Source organism: Pararge aegeria, chromosome 13 (genome assembly GCF_905163445.1).
Source record: "Pararge aegeria chromosome 13, ilParAegt1.1, whole genome shotgun sequence".
In the NCBI taxonomy this organism is placed as follows: Eukaryota; Metazoa; Arthropoda; class Insecta; order Lepidoptera; family Nymphalidae; genus Pararge; species Pararge aegeria.
Window position 1 is genome coordinate 1787066 of NC_053192.1, and position 27928 is coordinate 1814993.

General features: G+C 38.7%; 1 protein-coding gene across 1 annotated transcript; it reads right to left on the bottom strand.

Annotated features, from left to right (window-relative positions):
- Window positions 1-599: 599 nt before the first annotated feature.
- LOC120628752 (ATP-dependent RNA helicase DDX42) lies at window positions 600-27642 on the bottom strand. The gene is made up of 15 exons (XM_039897359.1): window positions 27188-27642; window positions 25522-25612; window positions 24086-24255; window positions 18178-18418; window positions 16006-16162; window positions 15479-15618; window positions 10680-10779; window positions 9583-9711; window positions 7657-7831; window positions 6493-6589; window positions 5464-5614; window positions 3566-3759; window positions 2764-2873; window positions 1891-2026; window positions 600-873 (listed from the first exon to the last, which is right to left on the bottom strand). Exons 1-15 carry the CDS (start codon window positions 27424-27426, stop codon window positions 664-666), a joined length of 2340 nt encoding a protein of 779 aa, XP_039753293.1. The 5' UTR covers window positions 27427-27642; the 3' UTR covers window positions 600-663.
- Between the last annotated feature and the right edge of the window lie 286 nt (window positions 27643-27928).

Consider the following 27928-nt stretch of genomic DNA (forward strand, 5'->3'; position numbering starts at 1 on the left):
GTAGCTTGTGTTATGGGTACTAAGATGACTGATGAATAATTTTATGAATAATATACATAAATACTTATAATACACAGATAAACACCTACTGAAAAGCATTCGTGTTCATCACATAAACATTGATCCAGTTGTGGGAATCGAACCCACGGCCTAGGACTCAGAAAGCGACCCTGCTTTTTTTTTTTATACATGGACATCCCTATGAATAGTGCCGGACTCCTACCGACTCCAAGGTCCTTTCTCTGGCCGCATATCTTTTCTCCGGTAGGTTTAAACAATATGTACCTGATCTCTCCTGTGCCAAGATGTGGGCTGGGATGAGGTTTGCCAGTACAAGGGCAGCGTCGGTGAATGTTGTTTTATATGCAGAGCAAGAACCGTATTTCTGTGTACTTCCTTATCCATGGCTGTTACCCAGATTGGTGCCGCATACGTAACCACAGCCTGCATTGCTAGTGCCTAAGTCCTTTTTTTACCAAGCTCAGGAAAAAGAAGAAAGCAGGGTCACCGCTCACTGCGCCAATCGGCCGTTTAGTTTAGACGTTGCTTTTATTAAAGGATAAATAGGAAGGTATACAACAAGACAATGAAAGTCAATGCACGCGTCAACATTATACATTTATTATATCTATCGGGCTAATTACAGTTATGTACAGGGCGCGGTCACTCCCAGCGGCTGCGCTTTCCGCTCTTGCGCACTCGCTCGGCGCGACGATCCTCGGCTGACCGGTCCTCACCAGACTGGTCCTCACCGAGCCGGTCCTCAACAGGCCGGTCCTCGCCGGACTGGTCCTCGGCCCCCGCGGGCTCGTTGACGCCGGGCGCCAGGGTTGGTCGCGTCTGCTCCCACGAGTGGTCTGACGACGCGGTGAACTGGCAATGGGAAACACAATGTTATTTTCAATAATACATTAATAAAAGATGGCCTTACGCACAATATGAACGAATAAGATTCGCACCGTAAAGGTCTGGAATACCCTTCCTGCTTCCATATTCCTCACTACCTATAATATGAGTACCTTAAAATAAAGAGTGAATGGACATGTTCTAGGCAAGAGCGCTTCACCCTTCACGGCTGCATCAACACTTACCATCAGGTGTGATTGCAGTCAAGCGCTCGTCTATATACATATATATATATATACATATATACATCTTTTATTAATCTATTCTGCAATAACGCGGGTTATAACTACCTGGAAGACTTATATACAACCATCTAATATTAAAATTGCGAAAATGTGTCTGACTGTTTGTTAACACTGTTCGGCTCAACCACTCCACCGATCTTGAGCAAATTTGGCGCATAATATAAATAAATAATAAATAAATAAATAATAATAATAAATATATTACGACAGTACACACATCGCCCAGCTAGCCCCGAAGTAAGCGTAGCTTTTGTTAAGGGTACATCACTGAGGAATATTTTTATGAATAATATAAATAAATACTTATTATGAAAATTAAGCTCAATATGCTATACTCCGCGAAAAGCAAGAGAATCTGTATGGTGTGATTTATAATTTCTTCAATCCTTAGAGTCCACGCCAAACTGATCTTCGGTAATGAGCATCCTCAGATGTTGACTTTACAATGAATAATTGTTAAGTCAATCATTCTAACAGATTCTCCTGCTTTTCGCGGAATATAGCAAATTAAGCTTAATTTTCATAATATATCATGGAAATCCATTATATATGCAAAGTAACGCCTGCTCGTATCCAATAAAATACTTATAATATACATATAAACACCCAGACACTGAAAAACATTCATGTTCATCACACAAACCTCGTATATAGCTTGCATCCTGAAATGTGTTTCCAAGGATTTGCTCTATTCTAAATAACCTCGAATATTTAAGCGCACGTAGCCATACAATAATACCTGGTTATACTGCGAGCGGAAGGCCTGCTTGAGGGAGGCGAGGCGGTTGGTGGCGGGCCCGCCGGACTTCTCCGGGGCCGATATGGCCGCGAGGGCTTCGTCGTTATACGCTGGCAGGCCGGGCCGCTCTTTGTACCTGACCATGAGAATATTTGCGAATTTATTCACACATCATTACCAACATTTTTGTTATCATGTCGTCGGTATCGATAGCATTTTTGTCGCCGTAGTCATCGTCGTCGTCGTCGTCGTCGTCGTCTTCGTCGTCGTCGTTGTCGTCGTCGCCCATTATCATCGTTATAATTACACTATGCACGATCATCTGACGATTTCTTGGCAGGAGAAGGAAAAGAGCGAGCCCAGAAATCTGTGATTAATTCGATTTTAAACTGTTTTATTTAATAAACTGAAATTTTAAAAGTATAGATAATTATAGTTTCTAACAGTTGATTTTTTTATTTCAATTATTCTTAATAATAAAGTCAAAATTTTTCATTAGGTTCATTACATCTGCATGACATTGGTTGCTAAGTATAATAGTAAACGTTTTGGTTAACATTCCATATCGAATTTGGCTTATGTATAGACTGCTTTGCTTTTTTTTTTATAGACTGCTTTGTCGGACCTCTATATGATGAATCTAATAGTGTTTTAAATATGTAACAGCTTTAAAACTTGTATTTTGCAAATAAAGATATTCTATTCTATTATATTCTATTCTTGGCATCAGGTACTTAAGTTACGGTAATGATTACATAATTTACTTGCAAGGTTTTATAACCCTTTACACTTTTAAGCAATTAATCATCGTAAATATAAGTGAAATAATTCTTTTTTTTTTGTGAAGGGTAGTCAGTTGAAACTGCGGCTTACCCCAGACCGCATCCGCCGATGTTAAGGTTCTTCCCCTTGCCCTTTTTGAACCTCGACTTCCGGAACCACGCAGACTGCATCGCCAAATTCGCTAGCTCGTCTGGTACCTCCTGGTAACGAAATGGTTAGGTTAGCACTAAAAGTCACACTGTCCGGTACTTTCAAGGTGATCAAGAGTATGAACGAAATACCTACCGTTTCATTGTACACTTAAATACATAGTTTTACTCAGGGGGTGCCCTTTTTCGAACCAATCCCCTAGTTTAACTTATAATAAAATTAACAAACTTTGGGGTAACGTAGATCTGTCAAATTTGTATGGAATTGTCAAATCCGGAATCCGGTACCTCCTACTTAAATTATAGAATATAGAAAAGTCCTATTATAGTATAAATATTGCTCTAACCAGGTTGCTCGTCTAATAATTTTAAATGACATTGTGAGATGGTGATGACAAAAAAAAAATACCCGGCTAAGTTTGTTGTGGGCTTCTTCTTGACCAGGACGCGTTTGGAACCCTCGTAGCTTTAGTTTTAAGTTTACGAATGTGGTTATCGCCATCATCTCACTACCGTGTAGTTCTTATGTACGCATCAAAAGTGCCACCTATGGGGCCTACTTGAACAAAGATATTTTGGACTTTGACTTTGACTTTGAATTCATAGCGCTCACCGTTGCTCACCAGGGAAGTGCTGTGCGTGTCTACTCAGTTCTTCTTGTGAGCTAAAGTACTGATTCCGTGCGTTCCGTACCGTTGCGTTTCCATTCTGCAAGTGTGCGTCAAGGATTGCGTGTGTCTCACCTGCCGAACGCCCTCCAGGTTCCTCAGCAGGTGTCCCGCAAAGTCTTTGTCCTTGTCCCGCGCGAGCAGCGTGTACGCGTTACCGCGCACGCCCGCACGGCCCGTTCTCCCCACTCGGTGCGTGTGCGTGTCGATGTCCCGGGACACCGTGTAGTTGATCACGGTACGGATGTGCGGGATGTCCAGACCGCGGGCTATCGAGGGCAAATTGTGTTATTATTTGGGTGCATATAAAAATAAATATATACATATTTTCCGGAATCCCTGAGGCTCTGGTATCCCTAGAAAACTCCTATTAGAAAAAAAAGTATTATTTTAATGATAAAAAAGGGTAGCAATCAATTGTTCTAAGTACCTACCTAGTTTAAATGAAACTCTGAGATATTGATAAATAAAAGAGCCCTCAGATTAGTTTGTTACTGTTCTTCTTATTCTCTTAACATTGGTTTTAGGGTATCGAATTGCAAACAAATTTCACCGTCGCCAAAGTTCATGTAGTTTAGGACTTTGCAAAGGGAAATCTTAACTAAGACTGTATTTTTGTGTGTAATTCAATATATTCTCACTTAAATTTTATATATTACCTAGCATGTAGTTATTAGTGTGTATATGTTTGTATTATTGCTATCTCTCACTGACTCCGTACGCATTAGCTTGGAAGAGACCACTACTAGTGATAAGGTGGCCTTTTGCTTTTTAATGTTTATTTTGTCCTGTACTTTTTATCCGTCAATGCAAAAGTTAATTAAATTAAAAGCCTGAGTAAGGCCTCGCTCATTTTAGATAAGAATTTCCATCCATTTTGGTTTGAAACGCCCAAGAATATCCTAAAAAGTGATCGACTTCAAGATGACAGTAGACATGCGACTAATGTGATTGTTATGCCCATTTTCACTAAACCTAGGAAACGCTAAAGTCGGATGCCTGAAGATTTAGTTGATGCGTAGAAAAAAAACGTTTAATCAACTATCAGACGATGAAATCGGCGGATGGTAAAGTTAAAGGTACTCGTAAACTGACACTGACAGATGAAAAAAACATATTTAAATTGAGGTTATTTAACCCTTTAATCAATACAATAAAAAATTAAAATAAGATAATACAAACACAAAATGTGGCAAGTACCAAGTACCGCATCTTGCGGCAAGTACCATGGACAAGTTAAGTTTTATGAGTTGCCTAGTGAAAGGTAAATAAATGTATGCCTTCGAATCTTCTTTACATAGGCGCTACTTACTTAGGCATTTTCTTGCATAAATCTGTTATAAAGAACTAGCGTACCCACCCACTATTGTTGGGTGTACACCCATGTACACCCAACAATAGAATATCATCATAGTAAATAAAAGCTGTATAAGACAGTTCAAAAATTGGAGTGCTCCGATCGTCACCAAACTTTACAGGATTACTCGCCATGTCAATCCGGAGATTCCCTGAAAGTTTCATTGAAATCGGTCCAGCCGTTTCGGAGCCTATACGGAAAATACCCGCACACTTTCTCTTTTTTATATATATACTAGCTGTTGCCCGCGACTTCGTCTGCGTTTGATTTTGTTTTTAAAGTATTCAGTATCGCTAAGCCTTAAATGAGTATAGTAGTATTTATATATAACATGTGAGTTGTAACTGTCAATTAATCATAGACAAATATTTTGCAATAAAATAAAATTGCGACTATAAAGTGCTTATATTAGGCCTACTTGAAATAAATGAATTTTGAATTTTATAATTAAAGACCTAAGCTATCCTATCTCTTAAGTTGGACCAGACTGCTCACGGTGTGCCAATTTAATTTAAAATCGGTTAAGTAGTTTAGGAGTCCATCGCGGACAAACATCGTGACAGGAGATTTATATATATTAAGATATAGATAGATAATGGAGTCTAGGGTGTTTTACCCGCGACATCCGTGGCCACCAGTATGTTGGACTCCTGCCGCTTGAAGGCGGTGATGACCTTGTTCCGGTCCGCCTGGTCCATGTCTCCGTGTAGCAGTAGCGCGTCGTACTGCTGAACCCCCAGATTCACCGCCGTCTGCTCCGCTTCCAGCTGCAAATTACATTACCCTTTGGCGAACTGTGGGCAGCTGGGCTCTTTGCCGCCCGAGCAATAGCTAATGTAGTTCATTAAATGGTGCCAGCAGCGTTTCGCGTGAGGCAGCCCTTAGCATTATTTTGCTATTGGATAGAAGCAGGCGTTACTTTGCGGAATTCCAATGTTATATTATGAAGCTTAAGATTAAGCCTGTAAGAGATTGCTTGTAGCCAAAAAGCCGCCTTTGCATGCCTACAATTCTTGTTCTGTTATTTATTCTATATTTCATGTATATTTTGATGTTTGTGTGCAATAAAGTATTTCTTCTTTTTTCTAATTTTCATAATTATTTGGCTGGTTACATAGGCCGCAGCGAAGATTCATAAATAAAAAAATATCCTCAAAATACCCTCATTAAAAATGGTTAGTAGGATAACCAAACTGATACTAAGTGATAGTGGTTATCGGGAAATGGCTGCCAATGATTTTATTGCTTTTCCATACGATTGTTCTATGGTCAGAAAATTATTTAAAAAAATACAACCCTAAATGAAAATGTCTTGAAGCGTACAGTTTCCGAACTAAAAATACGAAATGTTGTGCTGGTGGCGTTACAACATCAAAACTACAAAGGTATTGTGAAAAAAACTATACTCATACTCAACACCAAACAGATTCTGGGCAATGTACCGTCTACGCACGTTTCGCTCTTACATTTTTTGTCTAATTTGAAATTACTGAGATACATATTAAGGATTTCATCTTACCGTATATCGCCTATGAGATACGTTATCACCCTGACCCTGGTTTGGAGGAGTTTTAAAGGCGTGTCATGTGCAAAAGTATCATTGGAAGTGTAAATAACTGCGTGGAGAAGAGAACAGGAATTTTACCTTTTTAGTTACAAATATTAGCACGCTCCCAGAGGAAAGGAAGTCCACCAGATTTTCCAATAACCACGGCCATTTCTCCTCCGGTTTGTTGAATATTCTGTAACAAACATATATAGTTCATAAAATTATAAGCTAAGTAAATCATTTACACTTTTTCAAGGTTTTAGTGCTGAGGTTCGGTTGACACAGCGTAAACATCATAGATCATAATAAAAGGGTTAGACACAGATTTATAAAACCAGTTCTCTGAGCTACGTGACTCGTATGAATACGGATGTCGAAGATTATTATAGCAAAATAGTTGTACAAAGCCACGCTTAGAAGATGAAATGGTTCAATCATTCATCATTTGAAACGGCTGGCGCGGTACGTTAAATGGTGCCAGCAGCGTCCCGCATGATGCTGCCCATTAACATTGTTTTTCTTATTACATAAGCCGCAGCGGATGATTCAAATGAAGATAATTAAGCCGTTCTTTATTTAGGCATCGCTTTGTTCCAGTGGCGTGCATAGACAGTATGCGCAGGGTATGCAGATGATATAAAATGAACAAAATCTCCAGTACGAGTTATAAAAACTTAATGATAGGCATTGTGAGATTTATAAAAAGCCTACCCTCAAGTATTTATAATTTGTACTGGAGATTTTCTTCATTTTATATCATCTGCATACCCTGTGCATACCCTCTATTCACGCCACTGATTTGTTCATGGTAGGTAAAAAAGACACTAAAAAAGTTCAAAGTTTGTATTAAACGAAAGCTTATAGAAAAGTCCTATTATAATAACGTAAACGATAAAAAAGCTTAGGTGTGAACAAATGCTCTAACCAGGTTGCTTCTTAAATATTTTCTAATGACAATGTGAGATGGTGATAACAAAAGGAGCACCCGGCTAAGTTTGTTGTGGGCTTCTTCTTAGAGCAGGGCGCGTTTCGAACCCTCGTAGCTTTAGTTTTAAGTTTACGAATTTAGTTGTCGCTATCACTACTCACTGCTATGTACACAATTTGTATGCAATCAACGCATCAAAAGTGCTATCTATGTGCCTATTTGAATAAAGATATATTTGACTTTGACTCTGACTCTGACTCTGACTCTGACTCTGACTCTGACTTAACTTTAACTTTGACTTTAAACGGGCGTAGGTGTGTCGTGCGACTCACCGCACGTGCTGCAACACGAGGTGGCACGCCTCTCCGGCGGCGCCGTGCTGTACCCGCACGGGGTCATGCAAGGCGTCGCGCGCCAACTTCTCTACGCGGCGCGGGAACGTAGCGGAGAACAGCAACGCCTGCCGGTCGGGCCGCACGTGGTTGCAGATCGAGCGTACCTGCGGCTCTGGGAGGGGGGGGGGGGGGCGAAGAATTGGATAGAAGCAGGCAGTGGCGTGCATAGAGGGTATGCACGATGTTTGACAGCCGATTGGCGCAAGCAGCGACCCTGCTTTCTGAGTCCAAGGCCGTGGGTTCGATTCGCTCTATTGGAAAATGTTTGTGTGATGAGATGAAGTATTTATGTAAATTATTCATAAAAACAGTCATCAGTCATCTTAGTACCCATAACACAACCTAAGCTTACTTTGGGGCTAGATGGCGATGTGTGTATAGTCGTAGTATATTTATTTATAATTATAAATCACCGGAACATGGAAGAGGAGTAGTTTACCCCCGTTTATTAATACACATATTATTTGTGTATTAAATATTTAATATATATATATAATAATAATAATAATAAATAAATATACAACGACAATACATGCATCGCCGTCTAGCCCCAAAGTAAGCATAGCTTGTGTTATGGGTACTAATATAGCTTTTGAATACTTTTAAGAATATTATAAACATAAAAACTTATAATATATAGATAAACACCCAGACACTGAAAACTTTCATGTTCGAAACATAAAAATTTTCCGGTTGTGGGAATCGAACCCACGGCCTTGGACTAAGAAAGCAAGGTCGCTGCCCACTGCGCCAACCGGCTGTCGATGTCAGGTTAATATTAACCCATGTCAACGGCACGGCTAGCATTGGCGTGAGACAATTATATCCCCGGGGAAAGGATAAATATTAATTATCTCCCACAGCTTTATCAACTCTCAGAACACTGGCGTACAAGTGGAAATAACATCCACATTATATATGTGTAATAAACGGGGGTAAACTTCTCCTATTAGAAAGAGAACAAAAATATATGACATAACAAAAAGATTTAGGCTACTAAAATGGAAATGGGCTGGTCGCGTTTGTAGAATGGATGACTCAAGGGCTAAAGGGCTAAACGACTAACTGAATGGATACCTAGAGACAAGAAAAGGAAAAAAGGTCGTCAAATAAAAGGTGGAAAGAAAAGTTTTTGCGCAGAAAATTGGCACATACTGGATGACTAAGTGTAGGAATCTAAATCTTTGGAAAAACTTGGGGAGGCCTACGCCGAGGAGGCGACTTCTACCTTAAATTAGACCTAAGAATTAGACATTAAGAAACATAAAATTAACTTTATAACTCCGCGAACAGCAGGAGAATCTGTATGACGGCCGAGTGGGCAGTGACCCTGCTTTCTGAGTCCAAGGCCGTGGGTCCGATTCCCACAACTAGAAAATGTTTGTGTGATGAACATGAATGGTTTTCAGTGTCTGGGTGTTTATCTGTATATTATAAGTATTTATGTGTATTATATTCATATAAAAATATTCATCAGCTATCTCAGTACCCATAACACAAGCTACGCTTGCTTTGGGGCTAGATGGCGATGTGTGTATTGTCGTAGTATATTTATTATTTATTTTATTTATTTATATAATTTTTATGAAATAAATTCAAATTTGTAATAATTATTAGTAAAAATGTTATAAAAGAAAAATGTAATAATGTAGTAATTGGTAGTAGAATAAAGGCTTTTTATTTTTATTTTATTTTATTTTATAATCTTCTCCTATTCCATGTTCCCGTGCTTTAGCAGGTAGTTAATTATATTGCTGATATAATCGGGGGATATAGTTTTTGTCTCCCATCTATGCTAGCCGTGCAGGTGAAATAGCAATCCAGGGCTAAAGTGTAGTGGAGTAAAAGAAAGAAAATACTCACCAAAGCCCATATCGAACATGCGGTCTGCCTCGTCTAGCACGAGGTACGTGACGCGCTGCAAGTCTGTGGCCTTGCATTTGACGAGATCGATCACCCGGCCCGGAGTGCCGACCACGATCTCCGCACCGCCTGGGACAAAGCGACGGTCAATTGCAACCATCTACATTCTGACTCTACGTTTTGTTAAAACCCCGACGCAAAAACGACAGGGTGCTATAAGTTTGGCACGTGCGTGCTTATGTGATTGCGTGCGAGCGTGCGTGCGAGCGTGCGTGCGTGTGTGCGTGCGTGTCTGTGGCATTGTGGCTCCCAAACGGCTAAACCAATTTTAATTATGCCTTTTTTGTTCGCAAGATGGATTAGTCGGGAGTGTCTTTGTTAGAGCTATATAGTCACCGCAATGAAATGGCAGTTTACATATTATATCACAACTCAATGGGTATCAAATGAGAAGGCTTGCTTAGTAGAATAATATACATAATGACAAAATTTTAAATTCAAAATGGCCGCCACCACAAAATGGCAGATTAAGTTTTTGTTTTTAAACTCCATCAATATGGGTGTCAAATGAAAGTGCTTGACTAGTAGAATAATGTTCACTAAATTGAAAGTCTGGGTTTTTTTTTTATTTTTTTTATTTATTGGTTGATAGTCACATAAAACAGTTCAGCCGTTTCGAAAGAAAATATTTTAAAAAATAAAGTCGTGAGGAAGTTTTCACTAGCTATCTCTGTTCTCTGATCGTCATTTCAACCAACTACCGGCCCACTATAGGGCACGGCTCTACCGCAATGAGAAGGTTTTAAGGCCGTAGTCCACCACGCTGGCCCAGTGCGGATCGGTGGACTCCACACACCTATGAAAACATTATGGAGAACTCTCAGGCATACAGGCCTCCTCACGATGTTTTCCTTCACCGTTTAAGCTAGTTATATTTTAATTACTTAAAACGCATATAACTTAGAAAGTTTGAGGTGCGTGCTGGGATTCGAACTCGGCCCCCAGAAAGTCAATTCGAAGTCCTTCCCATTCGGCTTTCGCCGCTGTTCTCTGATCACTGATTTTGAAAGATGATACGAGATATTTTTATAAGTTACCTTCTAAAGCTTTGGTTTGTTCCCATTTTGAGCCCCCGCCGTAGCAGCACACGCACCGTATGTTGTACACTTTCCCAAATTTTTTCGCTTCCATATATATCTGTAAAAGTAATTATTATATGTGTATATTATATATGTATGTCGCAGCCGGAAATGAGTACGGACACTAAAATGAAACGCAAACGCGCCAACTAGCGGCTAGCACGCATCAACAGTTTTGGCGCGCTTCGACAGAGTCGTGACGGGGTCTACTAACTAGATTGGGATTATTAATTAGTTGGGACTCAAGGCAGAAAGACGTCGTCACGGAACTGTCCTACGTTTCTCTTAGTGGTTATTATTTTAAAAGTTTGCTATTACGATATTAGTTAAATTCAGTGTTCGAACAAAGCGAGTCAAATTTAAAGGTGTTCTTATTGCACGATACCTGAAAATTGCCCACACGATGTCGGACGGATCAAGTTAAAATCCGCCCGATCCTACATCAGAAGTGGTATCGCATCGTGCAAATGAGAATCACACCGAAAACAGTGAAACTCAATGGTAGCTCTGTAGTCTGCTATAAGTGCGGAACCCAGGGCCACATCGCCAGCCGCTGCACAGCCAGCGGACCCAGTGTCCGAACCCCGGTGGAGAAACGTGTTGACATTTGCGAGGTCAAGTCCACATCCGGAGTGCTAAATCACTTTGGTGAGTGTTTTAAATTTGACTTTGACTCAGGAGCTGAGTGCTCATTAGTGACAGACTGTTGGGTGTAAATTAAGAGGCAAACGAATTAATAATTTGATTTCATTAGTTGGTATTGGAAATGTAAAAATGTACACAGTACTTTGCAAATATTAAGTCAGGTAGAAATTAATAACTTCGCGACTGAAATTTTATGTCACGTCTTGCCAGATGCTAATTTACGTAGTTACATTATGATTGGCCGTGAAATTTTAAAAAATGGGTTTGCGTTAGCGTGACTGCAACGAAACTTACTTTGGCGAGAGAAAAATGTAAACGCGTGTAACGCAACTGATGTTTGTGTGCCTTACAATAATTTTGACCGTTTTGACACTGATGTTTTAACCGACAGGCTAAGCAAGCTGGTGAATATTTTAGAACTATATTCCGAATATTTCATTAACGTTTTTCCAACTACCCGCGTGAATACTGGAGAGTTAGCGATTAGGCTGATAGACCCCAGTCGAACAGTACAGAGACGACCTTACAGGTTATCTCCGGATGAACGTCAAATTATGCGGGGTAAATGAATGATTGCAAGCCAAAATAATTCAGCCTAGTGATTCGCCTTTTGCTAGCCCTGCCCTTTTAGTGAAAAAGTCTGACGGGTCTGACCGGATGTGTATAGACTACAGGGAGTTGAAAATGAACACAGTACCAGATCGTTATCCACTCCCATTGATTTCGGATTAGATTTTAAGGCAACACGGTGCCAATTTCTTTACAAAACTAGATTGCGTAAGTCGTTTCCATTTAATTCCTGTTCAGGCTGAATCAATTGAACGCACCACCTTCATCACTCCTGACGGACAGTATGAGTTTGACAATGCCCTTTGGTCTCCGTAACGCAATCTCTGTTTTCCAGCGCGCAACCATTAATGCTCACGGTGACATCGCTAATCAATACGTGGTAGTATACGTCGATGATATTTTACTTGTATCAGACTCAATTTACCAAGGGATAGAGAGGCTGCATGTTGTGCTCGATAAGCTCTCAAAAGCTGGGTTCTCGTTGAACCTTAAAAAATGTTCTTTCCTCAAGACGCGAGTAGAATTCTTAGGGTATAAAGTGTAGAAGCAGGTGAGGTTAAGCCTAATAAGCGTAAAATAGAAGCTCTGTCGTCATTACCTTCGCCCCCAAACTATTACGCAGGTGAGACAATTTGTAGGTTTGGCTTCTTACTTTCGCCAGTTCGTGCCAAACTTTTCGCGCCTCTTGGGTCCGATCTATAAGCTCACTTCAGGTAAGTGTCTATTCGAATGGACGCTCAAATGCGAGGAAGTACGACAAAAGGTAATTGAAATATTGACTAATGAACCAGTGCTTATGATTTTTGACCCAAAGCACCCGACTGAACTTTATACGGACGCCAGTGCAGAAGGATACGGAGTAATATTATTTCAAATTGTAGCAGGCAAGCGTCGGCCAGTGGCTTATTTTAGCAAACTAATGACGCCAGCTGAGTCGAGATACCACTCATATGAATTAGAAGCGCTCGCTGTCGTCAATTCGGTAAGACATTTTAGGCAATACCTACAGGGTAGGAAGTTTACAGTTCTAACAGACTGTAACTCGCTAAAGTTATCACGCAATAAAATCGACTTGACGCCGCGAGTTCATTGGTGGTGGACCTATTTACAGTCGTTCGATTTTGACGTTAAATACAGAATCGGTAAGCAAATGGCGCATGCTGATTTCTTTTCACGGAACTTGCTACCATTAGCTCCTAGAAATTAAAAATTGACAAGGTGGAACAAAAGCGGGTGAATGTAGCTGATTTATCCAGTAATTGGATTCTCGCAGAGCAGCAGCGAGATGAGGAAATTTAAAAAATAATTTCCGATCTCTACCAAGTTCGAGAGCATGAGCCGGTATGTACGTAAGTTCGTGGATAGCTGCGTGACCTGTAAAATAACTAAGCCTCATACAGGTAAGGTACAGGCCGAACTTTACCCCATTCCTAAAAATGCTATCCCATGGCATACTGTGCATATTGATGCTACCGGTAAGCTGAGATTCGTGATGATCGACGCGTTTACCAAGTACGTATTACTCTTTCACACTAAAAATATAGACACCAGGAGCAGTGGAGGATAGTGTGGCATTATTCGGTGCTCCAGTACTCACGGACCAAGGTCGTTGTTTTGCCAGCAAAGAGTTCCGTGACTTTTGTGACAGTAAGAACATCCATCTTCATCTTATTGCTACGGGGTCATGTCGTGCAAATGGGCAAGTAGAGAGGATCATGAGTGTACTTATATCCATGTTAACAGTTGAATCTGACAAGGATAGGTCATGGCAAGATTCTTTAGGGGGCTTGCAGCTCGTTTAAACTGTACCGTCAAGCAGTGAGTCAAGAGTTAGCGTGAGTAGATTTTCAGTCGGTGAATTCGTTTTGATTGAAAATGAAGAACGCAATCAAACAAAACTAGATGCTAAATTTAGAGGTCTGTTTCAAATCTTAGAAGTCTTAGATGGAGACCGATATGTTCTGAAGTCATTGATTAATAAGCGTATTTACAAGTATGCGCATGATCGTATTAGGAAGATGCCTGAGGGCCAAGTACCATTGAGATTGTAGATAAAGACGAGATAGAGATTATGAAGAATCTAGTTAATTAAATGCACAGGTTCGCGATTCGTTGGGTCAGAGACTGTACCAGAATGCTGTAGCCGTAGCCTAGTAGAAATCGGTGTCTGCTCTTTGAGTAGTCCGTGGGTAAGCGGTAGGCGGTAGTTCTGGGTAGTACAGTCGGATCTTGCCTTGTAGCAAAGATCATAGAGTCGAGGGTAGACTCTGGCTTCCCGTGGGGAAGGGCTTAGCAAATGTGTTTGCTAGAGCTATGTTTGGACCGCGAATGTGTAACCTGGTGCTTGATCAAATTATTTTGATTGGTTTTAAGAGGATTTGTGCTCTTTTTGATTAACAATGCTCTATGGTACATGGACTCAGTAATCTTTGGAGTTTTTGTAATAATTTTGTCTAACTAGTGGGGAAAGAAACATTGTTAAGCTTTGGTTTACATTTGAGGGTTAGTTTAGAGGGTAAGCTGTAAAGGTTTTGTTTGGGATGATGGTTAAATTTGTCAACAAATTGTTGTTAGTAAAAATAAGCAAACTAAAGACCATAGTTTTATTTTCTGAAGCGAGGTTGTTAGAAATAGGATGAGCCGAACGATAACAGTGCTGGTGTTTTTTGTTATCACATTATATTTCAGATTAACACACGAGGGCGTGTGTCATGCAGGATGGCAGTGTCGCAGCCGGAAATGAGTACGGACACTAAAATGAAACGCAAACGCGCCAACTAGCGGCTAGCACGCATCAACAGTTTTGGCGCGCTTCGACAGAGTCGTGACGGGGTCTACTAACTAGATTGGGATTATTAATTAGTTGGGACTCAAGGCAGAAAGACGTCGTCACGGAACTGTCCTACGTTTCTCTTAGTGGTTATTATTTTAAAAGTTTGCTATTACGATATTAGTTAAATTCAGTGTAAGAAGTTAAATTCAGTGTTCGAACAAAGCGAGTCAAATTTAAAGGTGTTCTTATTGCACGATACCTGAAAATTGCCCACACGATGTCGGACGGATCAAGTTAAAATCCGCCCGATCCTACATGTATATATAGGTATAAATGCAAATATATGTGTTTATTTATATGCACCACCTATCTCTCTTCTTGAGCTGTGTCTAACGCCTTTGGTTGCCTGGAAGAGATCGCTATGTAGCGATAAGGCCGCCAAATTTTATACTTTTTGTTAAATTTTTATTTATAGTTTGTCTATATGTTTATGTGGTGTGCAATAAAAGTGTATTCATTCATTCATTCTAGAAGAATAGAATCAACTCTCAGAACACTGGCGCACGAGTGGATATAATATCCAAATAATACATGTATAATAATAAATGGGAGTCAACTTCTCCTATTCCCTGTTATTGTGCTTTAGCAGGGGATATAATAGGGGGATATAATTTTGTCTCCTGCCTGTGCTAGCCCCGCTGAGGGTAGAGTATGCAGTGCCTTTATGCATGTATGCAGTGCACGCCACTGCGGCAGGGTTGATACGAACCTGTTGTGCCAGTTCCCTGGTGGGTGCCAGGATGAGTCCGATAGGGCCGTCTCCCGGCGCCAGCTCTTTTTGGTCCATGATATGCACCAGAAGGGGCCACAGGAACGCCGCAGTTTTACCTGAACCCGTTCGCGCGATACCTGTGGAATTCAATTTATGTCAGTAAATATAATCATGCGCAGAGCTAAAAGCATAATAAAAAAATTCAGTTTTTGGACGGTAATAAGTGAAAGGAATAAATAAAGAAAAATATCTTTATTAATACCACAAGCTATGCCACACATTATGAAAATTACGCTTGTTATATATTATTCATAAAAATATTCATCAGTCATCTTAGTACTAATAACACAAGGTACGCTTACTTCGGTGTTAGATGGCGATGTGTGTATTATCGTAGTATATTTATTTATTTGAACTAGCTAGGCTAAAGCGCGCGCGTCGTGACGATTTTCTGAACTTGTAAATGCTCCGCTGGCTTAAAAAGGTTGAGAACCCCTGAAATAGACGGTAAAGCGTTGCTGCACCTATGAGGTCTCGTCCGGAGAGTGCGGCCGGCACGCCCGCGGCTTGTACGGGCGTCGGCTGCGTGTACTCCGAGCGGCGAATGGACTTCATGAGCTGCTCGTCGAAGCCCAGGTGAGCGAAACTGCTGACCGGCCGCGGCGGATCCGGCCCCGAGATCTACAACAGGGGGAAACTGTTCAACTGTAGGAGAGACGGAGGGGAGCTGTTTTTTTTTTACTTGTAAAACAAACCCTATCTTGTCAGTCTCCGGTCGGCGAATGACAACAAGCTTGAGATTACCTTATCTCGCTCTCAGTGCTATAACGAGTCATTCACTGTTAAAGCTGTACCACTGTGGAACTCGCTCCCCTGGGAAATACGTCATTCCGAAACCATTCACCTGTTTAAATCTATGTAATTGAGTATTGTGTAAGTTTATAATAGCATAAATATATATCTATTATAGTATATATAAAAATTTATATCGGTATTTGTGTAGTTAATATGTAAATGTAGTATGTATGTTTATGTAAGTTTATTTTTTTTATTTTTTTTGTAACATACTTTATGCACCATCCACTTTCCACACTTTTTTTATCGGCTTCGCTCAGGTTGCCTTCAAAAGATCACTGTTAGTGATAAGGCCGCCTTTGCACCCTAGCACTAAGTACTATTACTGTTTTTCTATGTTTGTTTTTGTAATGTTATTTTTCCTATTGTGTTGCAATAAAGTTTTTCTATTCTATTCTATTCTATTCCCTAGTTTGAATTATTCTAAAAACCCATAAAGTAGATACATAGCAGCTAAATAAATTTTCATCACACTTGCTCGTAACCTGGACCTAATAACATCTATATAAGGCTGACAATCCAAGATATCAGTCACGTTTGTTTTTTTTAACATTACCGCACTTGTGATTTTTTATGATCTCTCAGGTACGTTTGTACTGCACTGAAAGTGCAAGGTAATATGTGTATGAAAATCGACCATCTTTAATTTAACCGGGTAATACAGATCATTTTAATTAACCAACAAAGCCTTTTTTTACGCGTCAACAAACAGTACGTATTTTCATGAAATAAATTCTGGACCTCTCATAATAAAGAATTATGATAAATTAACGTTTAATTTGAAATTATTCCAAATTCATATGTTTTAAATATGAAAATATATTTTATATAGGCTGTATGCAGCTATGCTTATGTATGTCGGTTTGCCTTGGCGAACGAAAAAAAACCGTCGCGCCATATTCCGTAATTCATATGTTTTCGCTTTGAGGTTTATTATTTTAAAATGTCCTATTTAACTTGGAAAGCAGAGCAATGGTGGACCTCACTCCGCTAGGTATAATAATCGAGGGACGTATCGCGAGTGAATAGCCTGTTTCCAACCAAATATATAGAGCGGCCTACGTAACTTTCATATTGTAAAAAACAGCAAAAGGGTCAGTTATTTTATGAGAACGTTTTTTAAAAGTTTAGCCTTTTTTTTTTCTCGCAAGTGTGAAAATCCTCGTATGTAACGATTACATCTCTCATTACATTCTCGGCTTCCTTATCGCGCCGCTTACAGCTCGCGCGCCTAATACCGCCTCGCTTGTAAAATACAATGTACCGCACTCGTTGCATAATGTTCTATTCCCGATCGGGTAAAGGTGCTTATTTCCGCTCGCGGTCGCGAGACTTGGAGCCAGGACCTCGTGATTAGTAATTAAAGTACTAGACCAACAAGGCAGTCAAAAATCAAATTTTCCTCTAAATATTATATTATATATATATATATATATATATATAGCACCCATAACAGAAGCTATGCTTACTTTGGGGCTAGAGGGCGATGTGTGTATTGTCGTTGTATATTTATTGTATATGTATACGGTACGTTGACCAAAATAACATTTTTACAATTTTTGTCTGTCTGTCTGTTTGTTCCGGCTAATCTGTAATGTAATTAGGAGTAACTTGGGCAACGTTTAAATTAGAAAAACTCTTTATATCATTGTGAGATTAAAAAAATTAAGGATACCTAAGCAAAACTAAACTGGAAAAGTTCTATTTAAAAACTACATTCGATTTTTTAAGAAGAATACAAAACTTAAATAACTGATTTGAAAACGAAAAAGAAACGCGGACGAAGTCGTGGGCAACAGCTAATCTATAATAGTTTGTACTACTACTATGTGAGCACTCACCTTGACCCCTAAATTCTTCTTCAGTTCCTCAACTTGCTGCTGATCGAGGCTCTCTATGTCTTCGTGCGGAGTGTAGAAGTTCTTCTCAAACGGCACATACTGTATCTCTGAATGGTCTATGGGCGGGAGTGGGTCTATGATCTTCTTTTTAGGTGGAGGTATCGGGTTGCCATCTTCATCGTACTCTATCTCTACGTCGGAGCCATCATCTGCAGTTGTTAGTGGATTCTCTTCCATGTACCTTGTCAAAGAAATGGCACTCCTTTTATAAAACTGGGGATTTTTTGTGGAAACATAAAACTTTACAATTACGAAATACTATAGCAACTCTTTTCCGGTTAATTCTGTCAGACTCTGTAATTCCCTGCCTGCTGACATACGTCAGGCTTAATCCCTAAATGTATTCAAGAAGCGTTTGGAAAACCATTTCTTATCTATGTAATATTATAGTATGTAGTATATTGCTTAAATATGTATATACTTATACATAGTGTTGCCCAAATTCAGTCTTGGTCTTGCAGTCTTGGTCTTGTTCTTGCGTTTTTGCAAGACCAAGACCAAGAACAAGACCGCGTATTTTTAGCAAGACCAAGACCAAGACTGACCGTGCAAGACTTGAGCAAGAACAAGACATAGCCTGCAAGACTCTTGCGTCTTGCAGCTAGGACTTAGCGCTATTTCACGGAGTAGTTAGGTGTAACAGTTCGGTGTATAGGTAGGTAGGTACGCTTAGGAATTCTATGAGACGCAAAAAACTATATCAAAGAATATGAAAAACTGGACCTATGCGCATTACGACTAATACCATAAACATAGCGAATAAAAAAATATCTATTAAAATCAAACTGAGTGCATGCATAGTTATGTTTTAACCATCGGCACTTTGATAATGCGGCATCAAAGGTTTTGTACTTACTTCTCAAAGAAATTTGCCGCTTTTCGGAAGTACATGGTTATGATACACGCGCCGGCGGCTTCTTTTGAAATCTAAAACAATCGTTGCCGCCGCGCCGAAATCATAACATTTGACACTATTCATGCAAAATAATTTCGAATTTTAAGAGTACCTACAGGTGTTCCAAAGAATAAATAAGTTTCAGAGTGCTTAGAATGAAAATGAATACATTATACTGATCACGCAAGTAGTATTATGATTAGGATAAAATGGTGAGGATAGGTAGTAGATGTCATAATAATTCATTCTAGTAAGTAATTATAATATTGATTACTTATATGGTTTTAAACTAATTACTTAGGTACTATTATTGTACATTTAGTCATTATATTTCTTAAGTTTTTACAAGAAAAAATAGCAAAAAAGTGTTCGAATATCTCTGAGAGAGATGATGAGAGTAAGTATTTACTAGCTGTGCCCGCGACTTCGTCCACGAGGAATAGTAACTTTGGAGGTATAGTGACGTTCAGGATTTATTTATTTATTTTAAAACTTCTGTCATCAAACATACAAACGAACTCTTCAGCTTTATAATATTAGTATAGATGCACGCCAAAACATTCACTTATATGTAAAGAATAGTGATTGGCACTAATTCTTTACATATATTTTATTCACGGGTCGCGTCTGTACAAGTAGGTAATATTTAGTGTGTGTTTGTACGCCGCACGCGGCATCGTTCGATTTGCGGCGGCATCCTTTTCATAGAGCCGGCACGTGGCGAGGCGGCGCGGTAAAAAGCAAGGAAACGTACTATAAATGAAGGAATTATTTTAATTCCAGTCATTTCCAATTGAGCTGTGCTTCGATTCTAACTTAATAATTGTTTTTACTAATTCTCGTTGTTTTCTAAAAACGTATCACGTGTACAATTTAATATGAGTGACGAAGATTCAAATTATTCTAGTCCGAGTAACGAGAGTTTGAGTCACAGATCTAAAAGACCCAAAAGCAAATTTGAGGAGTTTTTCGAAATAATTCATGCATCCCAAACTGCCTTGTGTAAATTGTGCCAACATAAAAAGATTGAAATAAAAATGAAAAACAGAAACACTTCAGGCTTAAGGAAACATCTAATGTCTTTCCACAAAAAGGAATCAGAAATATTTCTTCCTGTTAAACCAAAATTAAGTGGAGATATCACAAGCTTTTTAGTAACCGCTGGAAGAAGTGGACAGGTAAGAATATTTTTTTAACAGTTAAAAGAATTTTAACTCCGCGTAGCTATTCATGCGATACTTTCAAAAACGCCATTAACTTACGTAAGTATTTTTGAGTTAGTGGTGTTTTCATCTAGGGGTGCGACATATTAAGTATGTAATTATCGTCTTAAATATTTTTTATAAACACCCATATTTTCATTTAATCGGCCAGTAACAACTAAGTACTTTATTTTGGTAAATTACAGTACAGTGCAACCTTAATATAACAAATATCAATTTAACGATTTTCTCGATTTAACAACAACAAACCTCCTCCTCTTATACGCTCAAACCTAGTATGTTTTAAATAATAACACAAGATTTATTGTTTTGTTTCAGTCGGAAAACAGCAGTGACAACATCACGACAGCTACAGTTGATTGGGTGGTGAAAAAATATCTTCCCTTCTCATTTTTCGATGACGAAGCTACACAAGTATATTTTCGACGTATTTGCCCTAATATGGTGTTTCCTAAAAGGTCTACACTTAGAAGGAAAGTCAAAGAGCGCTTTGAAGAGCTCCAATTGAATCTCAAGGAACGACTTCAACCATTATCATCTAAAATGTCGTTTACCATTGATGGGTGGACGTCAATTGCTGGTAGGAGTTACTACGGGGTTACTATTCATTATATAGACAACGAATGGAAGTATCGATCTGTAGTTCTTGATTTTATACCATCACGCGGTCGACATACTGGGGAAGATATTGCAACGATTTTCCATGAATGTTTATTGGAATATGGCATAATTGATAAAATACAAGGTATCACGGTCGACAACGCAACTGCAAATACCAAATTTATGTATGAACTGGGCAAACAGCTGCCGCCACACTTTGATTCAGACAATCAACATTTCCGGTGCTTTGCTCACATTTTAAACCTTGGTGTACAAGATTTATTAAAGACCTTAGCATTACACTGTGAGTCTGACACTAACGCGCAAGATCAGCAGTACGAAGACTATGCAGACGAAACTGAGGATGAGGAAGATGAAGAATCTGCACCAAATATTGCTGACTCGCGTACATCTGTAACAAAGTTACGCAGTATTTCCAGTAAAATAAAAAGAAGTGAGATAGTGAAGAAGAAGTTTCAGTCTGCTTGTGAAGCAGCTGGCGTGCCATCAAATCTAAATGCCATTCTTGACTGTCCAACGAGATGGAATTCCACACATGATATGATTGGATTTGGTTTAAAAGTGAGAGCGGGCATTGACATATTGTGCAGTTCTGTCACCGAATTGAATGATTTTCAAATCAGCTAATGAATGGCAGGTACTCGAAAAATTACATAAATTTCTAATAAACTTTAAACTTTTAAGTACAAAACTTGGTGGAGACAAATATGTTACGTTACCGCTAGTCATTGTATCATTTAATCTCTTGCTAGATAAAATTGAATCCATGGTAAAACAGTTAGATGAGAAACCTAATCGATCTGAAGTGGATGAAAGGCTCATTCTAGCTTTCCAAGCAGCTCGAGACAAAATGCTTAAACATTACAAGAAGAGCAACTGGATTTATTGTACTTCTTTAATTTTAGACCCAAGGCATAAGGCTCAGACTTTTGACCTGACAATGTGGGGGAAGCAACTTAAAACAGAAAGTCTGCGCAAGTTCAATGAACTTTATGAAGAATATAAAAGTCTACACTCACTGAACAAATCTCTGGAATTACCAGAAAAAGACAATAAAGTATGTGATGAAGATGAAGACGTAATAGACTTTGATAAACTCTATGAATGTCCCTCGACGTCATCTGGATCTTGTCTTCAAGGCTTAGTGATAGACGAGTTGGAGGAGTACCTGAGAAAACCAAGAACTGCCAGCTCGGAAGACATTTTAGATTGGTGGAGGACGCATGAGACAGAGTATCCGATTTTATCGAAAATGGCCCGTGATTTTCTCTTAATACCTGCAACTTCAGTACCTGCTGAGAGGTTATTTTCTAAAGCATCATTAGTAATTAGAAAACATAGAAATAGGTTAAGTGATGAGTCAGCCAGATGGTTACTTTGTATTAATTCTTGGTCAAAAGAATTGATATAAAGTATCATAACCTAATGATAAAGCTGTTGATTTGTGTTGTATTTTATTTTTTATTCAAATAAATGATAAATCGTAAAACTCTTTTATTAAATTTCTTATAAGTTGAGGGTTCAATCTCTTTCTAGACAGATAAGTATTGTTCTTTAAAATACAGTCAAGTTATTGTAATTAATTTGTTTTTTTACATGTTTTAGCAAATGTAAGCTTATAAATCATAAATGTTTATTAAGAAACAGTTACTTCCATGGAAAACGACATATAGGTCAGTTGATTTTTCGAATTTCTTATCAAATCTTCAGTTATTTATTAATCTGCTTGATCTTTACTATGGCTATGTTAATTCAAGCTCACAATGTTCCAATTCTAATACGTTTTTCTAAGATTTAAAGTAAACTTTAATAAATAGTAATAGACTAATAGGTAATTGCAAGACTTGCAAGACTCTTGCTGCAAGACCAAGACCAAGACTGGGAGCGCAAGACCAAAACCAAGACCAAGACCAGGTGTATTGGCGCAAGACCAAGACCAAGACTGGTTAAGTCTCGTCTTGTTCTTGCATTTGGGCAACACTACTTATACATACTATGTATACAATGTGTGTAGTATTAGAATTTTTGAGTATGTAGTTTATTATAATTATTTGGTATATATATAAATAAATATTTTTAAACTGAAATTGCTGCACCAACCCGTTCCTTCGTTTTTTCCTGACGTCAAAGGTTGTCTGTAAGAGATCGCTTTAGTGATAAGACCGCCTTTGCACGCTCTATTTTAGTTTCTAAGTTTCTTCTGTATTTGTGTTTAAATTGTATAAAATGTGTGTGTGCAAAAAAGACTTCCAACAACAAACAAACTTTAGCAAACCGGCAGGTTGATTACCTAGCTTGCGACAGCAGTGGCGTGCATAGAGGGTATGCACAGGGTATGCAGATGTTATAAAATGAAGGCAATCTCCAGTACGAGTTATAAAAAACTTAAAGATAGGCTTTGTAAGAGTTAAAAAAGCCTAACCTTGAGTATTTATAAACCTTACTGGAGATCCCATCTGCATAACCTGTGCATACCCTCTATGCACGCCACTGTGCGACAGGTTTGCGACAGGCGTAAATCTTGCGATCACAATCATGAAAATTAAGCTTAATTTGCTATACTCCGCGAAAAACAGGAGAATCTGTATGGAGTAATTTATAATTCCTTCATTTCTTATACTCCACACCAAACAGATTTTCGGCAATGTTCCCTCTACTAACGTTTCGCTTTAAAACTGGAGCAACCTCAGGAAATGTTGACTTTAAATTGTGAAACTTTCAGGAAATCTCCGGATTGACCTGGCGAGTAATCCTGTAAAGTTTGGTGACGATCGGAGCACTCTTATTTTTGAACTGTCAAACTGTCAAATACAGCTTTTATTTACTATTATGATATTCTATTCTTGGGTATACATGGGTGTGAATAATGATCTTCACCCGCTCGAGAAGAAAATGAATACGGAGAGAAATAAATGGTTTAATATATTATGAGACTTAAATTAAAAATTTAATGATGTAAGTTTATTGTTTGAATAAAATAAAGCAAAAAAAAAAGATTTACGCTTGTATTTAATATAACTGCCATGCCAGGTAGACTTCTTTACCAATCAGGTAACATTGCAGTAAAGGGTTCAAGTTTCTTGAAGTGGAATAATAAAAAAAAACTTACTTGTAATAACTCTCTTCATCATCCATTTCGTCAATGTCCCCCCGGGTGCCCCGGGCGCCATCCCCCTTCCCAGTCTCCGCATTCTCTTTGCTGGTCTTCAGGTCCTTAGCCGCCTGCTGTTCCAGACCAGCCATATACGCGTCCAGGGGGTCTTCGTCTTCATCAACTGCCTATTAATAATAGGGATAAGATAAGAGGAACCAAAAAAATTATATGTCGGCCGCTAATAAGATACAGCAAAATTTAACCAAGCATCATTCAATTATGTTTACGAGAAATATTGTTTAAGAAATAAGCTGTCATCATCAACCCGTTTCCGGCCCACTAAAGAGCACGGGTCTCTTCCTACAATGAAAAGGGGTTAAGGCCGTTGTCCACCACGTTGGTAGACTCCACGCTCTCAGGCATGCAGGTTACATATATTATATATATATATATATATATATATAAACTAGTTGTACCCTGTCACGCTTCGCTGTTTCACATTTTTATGGAATGGTTGAGAAATGAGAAACAAAAGAAAGAATTCATTACATATAAGTTTAATTTTGCAATATTTGTGGATATACAATGAATTTTTTGTTTTTCCACTGTCTGCGTAGATATAAAGACTCGCGGATATGTGACTGATGCAAAAAATAGATAAAAACAATCCTTGATGCGGATATTATATCATGCTAAAATTTCAGCTCGATCGTTGCAGAACTTTTTGAGTTTATGAAGCGTACACAAACCAAAATAACATTTATATATATAGGTATATGATTTACTTAAAACACACATAACTTAAAGAAGTTAGAGGTGCTGGGATTCGAACTCGGCCTCCGAAAGTGAAGTCGAGAGTCTACCTAATGCGCTATCACCGTTTGCCGATGCTGCTTAGTAACCAAAATAAAACTAAATGAAATCTAAAAGGCCTTCGACACCACCGCAGCGAGGCATAGTGCCTAAGATGCTGGCAGCATTGTCCCTTTGAATGGCCAAGGCAATTCTTATTCCAAGGCCATATAGATACTAAATGATCTGTTTAAAGTGAGAAAATTAATAGACACAAATTTCCGCAAGAATACAAAAAAAAACAAATTAATTGACTGTGAGATTGTGGTAACAAAAAAATTACCCAGCTAAGCTTGTTGTGGGCTCTCGTTAGACCAGGGCGCGCTTCGAACCCTCGTAACTTTAGGTTTCAGTTGGCGAATGTAGTCATCCACCATGCCCAAACGTTCCATAAGTGCCTGTGATAGGCCAACATAAATAAAGAATTTTTGAATTTGAATATACAAACCTTTGGAACCCTCGTAGCTTTAGTTTAAAGTTTACGAATATGGTTACACTATCATCAAAGTGCCATCTATGGGCCTACTTGAATAAAGATATTTTTGACTTAGGCCCCTGTGTCATGTGTATTATTTTATATATAAATATTATTCACTTACTTTAGAACTGCTGGCTTCATAAGAGGGACTTCCTGGTGCAGGAATGTATGCCAGTGCGGGGGTCGGAGGCTCATCCTCTTCATCAAAATACCTGGTAACAACAATATATACATAGATACCTGACACTTGATATAATTCATACAACACAACTTTAAGCCATTTATATGCTGAGCTTAACTAAGAACTTATCATAACTTTCCATCAGGTATGGTCATAGTTAAATCTTCAATCTGAAACAATAAACACACAGCGGCTGGAATGGCAGTGAATCATGATTAAGTACACAGAATCATGGCTCCCAGAGAACATCTGAAAGCTGCCATAATCTGACCTTACAGATCATCTCTAGTGATAATTCATACAGCAACATACAATATTAAAGATTTGACAACCCCCCTGGCGCAACGGTGAGCGCTATAAATTTAAGCAGGAGATCCCAGGTTTGTTCCTGGCAGGGGTAACTCGGGATTTTCCAATTTCTGAATTATCTCTGGTCTGGTGGGAGGACTTGGTCAGGGTTATTTACCACCTTACCAACAAAGACGTGCCATTAAGCGTTTTAGTGTTCCAGTGCGATTACGTGTAGAAACCGATTAGGGGTATGACAACCATAACAGGTTAGCCCGCTACCATCTTAGACTGCATCATCACTTACCAGGTGAGATTCAAGGGCTAACTTGTAGTGGAATAAAAAAAAAATTCTGCCGTCAAGAAACATTGCTTTCTTCTAATCTAAAGTGTTGCTCTGTTTATAGGTGGTAGTTTTATCATCATTTTATCACTAGAAAAGAAAAAAAAACCATATGTAGGCCCTGTGTTGCCCAGTCTTAAGATATATATGCCATTAAATCCAATTGGAATTTATACTTTTGACACATAAAGAAATCATCTGTTATGAGAATAAATAAAATTGATTTGTTAAAATTGTAAACTTAAAATAGGTATATGTTCCTTCTTGTAATTCTCAGCATTATTTGGATTGGATGTAAGCATACTGATACCTGAGAGTGTATTGGGGCTATTCACAACAAGGAATTACACAAAATTATTCATCAAAATTTCACGGAATTATGATAATGTGTGATATCTTAAAATGAATAGGGTAGTAACATAGTAATGTTCTTGTAAGTTTATTTCATTTTTTGTAACATCCTTTATGCACCACCCACTTTCCACTTTTTTATTGGCTTTGCACACTAAGGTCGCCTTTAAAAGATCACTTTTAATGATAAGGCCGCCTTTGCACCCTTTTTTTTTTTTTTAATACAGAGTAAATGCCTGACGCATACCACTCCGTTGGGGGAAACGGAGTAGTTATGTGGGACTTGCAGACTTGCACCCACTAAAAACTCTGTGTGTCCCTCGATAGACCTATGAGTGAGAGCACAGGGTTCACTTGCGTATTCACCGTACTCGCCTTTGCACCCTAGCACTAAGTACACTATTACTGTTTTCCTTGTGTTTTCCTATTGTATATTGTGTTGCAATAAAGTTTTTCTATTCTATTGATTTTACAAAAAAAAACATCCAATATGAAATGTTTTGATAGAGGCGGAATCTCAGCTCACCCACCCAAAGGCGGGTAACATAATCATTGAGAATTCAAAAATTCTTTATTTATGCATGCCTATCACAGGCACTTAGGAAGCGAAAAGAAAATACTAACTCATCCTCAGTCTTAGCACGCTTCTTTCCTATGGTGCCCCAGTTTCCGGTAACAGCGTTCTGTGTTATCGCATTCATGGTAGAGTAGCCCTGCTTCGACAAACCACTGGGAGGCGGAACCGCATGCATTGGGGTCGACGGAGGTGGCACGGCATGGAGAGATACATTCGAAGGGTTCCGTTTAGGCATACTGAAACCTGCGAACCCGAAACCTTTCCCTCCGCTCGAGTTAAAACTCATCTTGACTGGCTTTGAATATAACCAAGTTCAAACACTCAATATCATAACAAATTCACTATTAATCATTTATTATAATAGTTTAGCGGCTATCCTGCGGCGGGGCCATTTAGAAATAAATCACTCACTAAATATCAAGCAGTACATAGTGATTAATAATTATTAACTACAAAATAATAGAAGAAATAAGAATAATCAACAGTGAACAGCCATCAAGCATCAAATTGACAAGCAGTCACAGACTCCAACTTCGTTAGAAATTTAGAATAAATTATTCTGTTGTATCAATGTGCCATAGAGTAAAGTACTTTACTTTAAGATACTTAAACCTATAAGCTAATTATTAAAAACAATTTAGTTTTAATATATTGTAATTATTTATAGAAGTCTTCTAATAATAGAGTTCACATCTATTTCGAAATGTTTTGCCGATAGAGGGTGTCAATGTAAATGTAAACGGCTGCGTCTACCAATCTACTCTTGGCCAGCGCGGAATGGTGAACTA

What these genes read in the sequence shown, in the direction of transcription:
- LOC120628752 (XM_039897359.1), bottom strand. Translation starts at nt 27,426, where the DNA reads ATGAGTTTTAACTCGAGCGGAGGGAAAGGTTTCGGGTTCGCAGGTTTC. An exon ending in GATGAAGAGAGTTATTACAA is followed by an intron (nt 18,419 to 24,085) that starts GTAAGTTTTTTT and finishes TTCTTTGACAAG; the next exon opens with GTACATGGAAGAGAATCCAC. An exon ending in AGAAGAATTTAGGGGTCAAG is followed by an intron (nt 16,163 to 18,177) that starts GTGAGTGCTCAC and finishes CCCCTGTTGTAG; the next exon opens with ATCTCGGGGCCGGATCCGCC.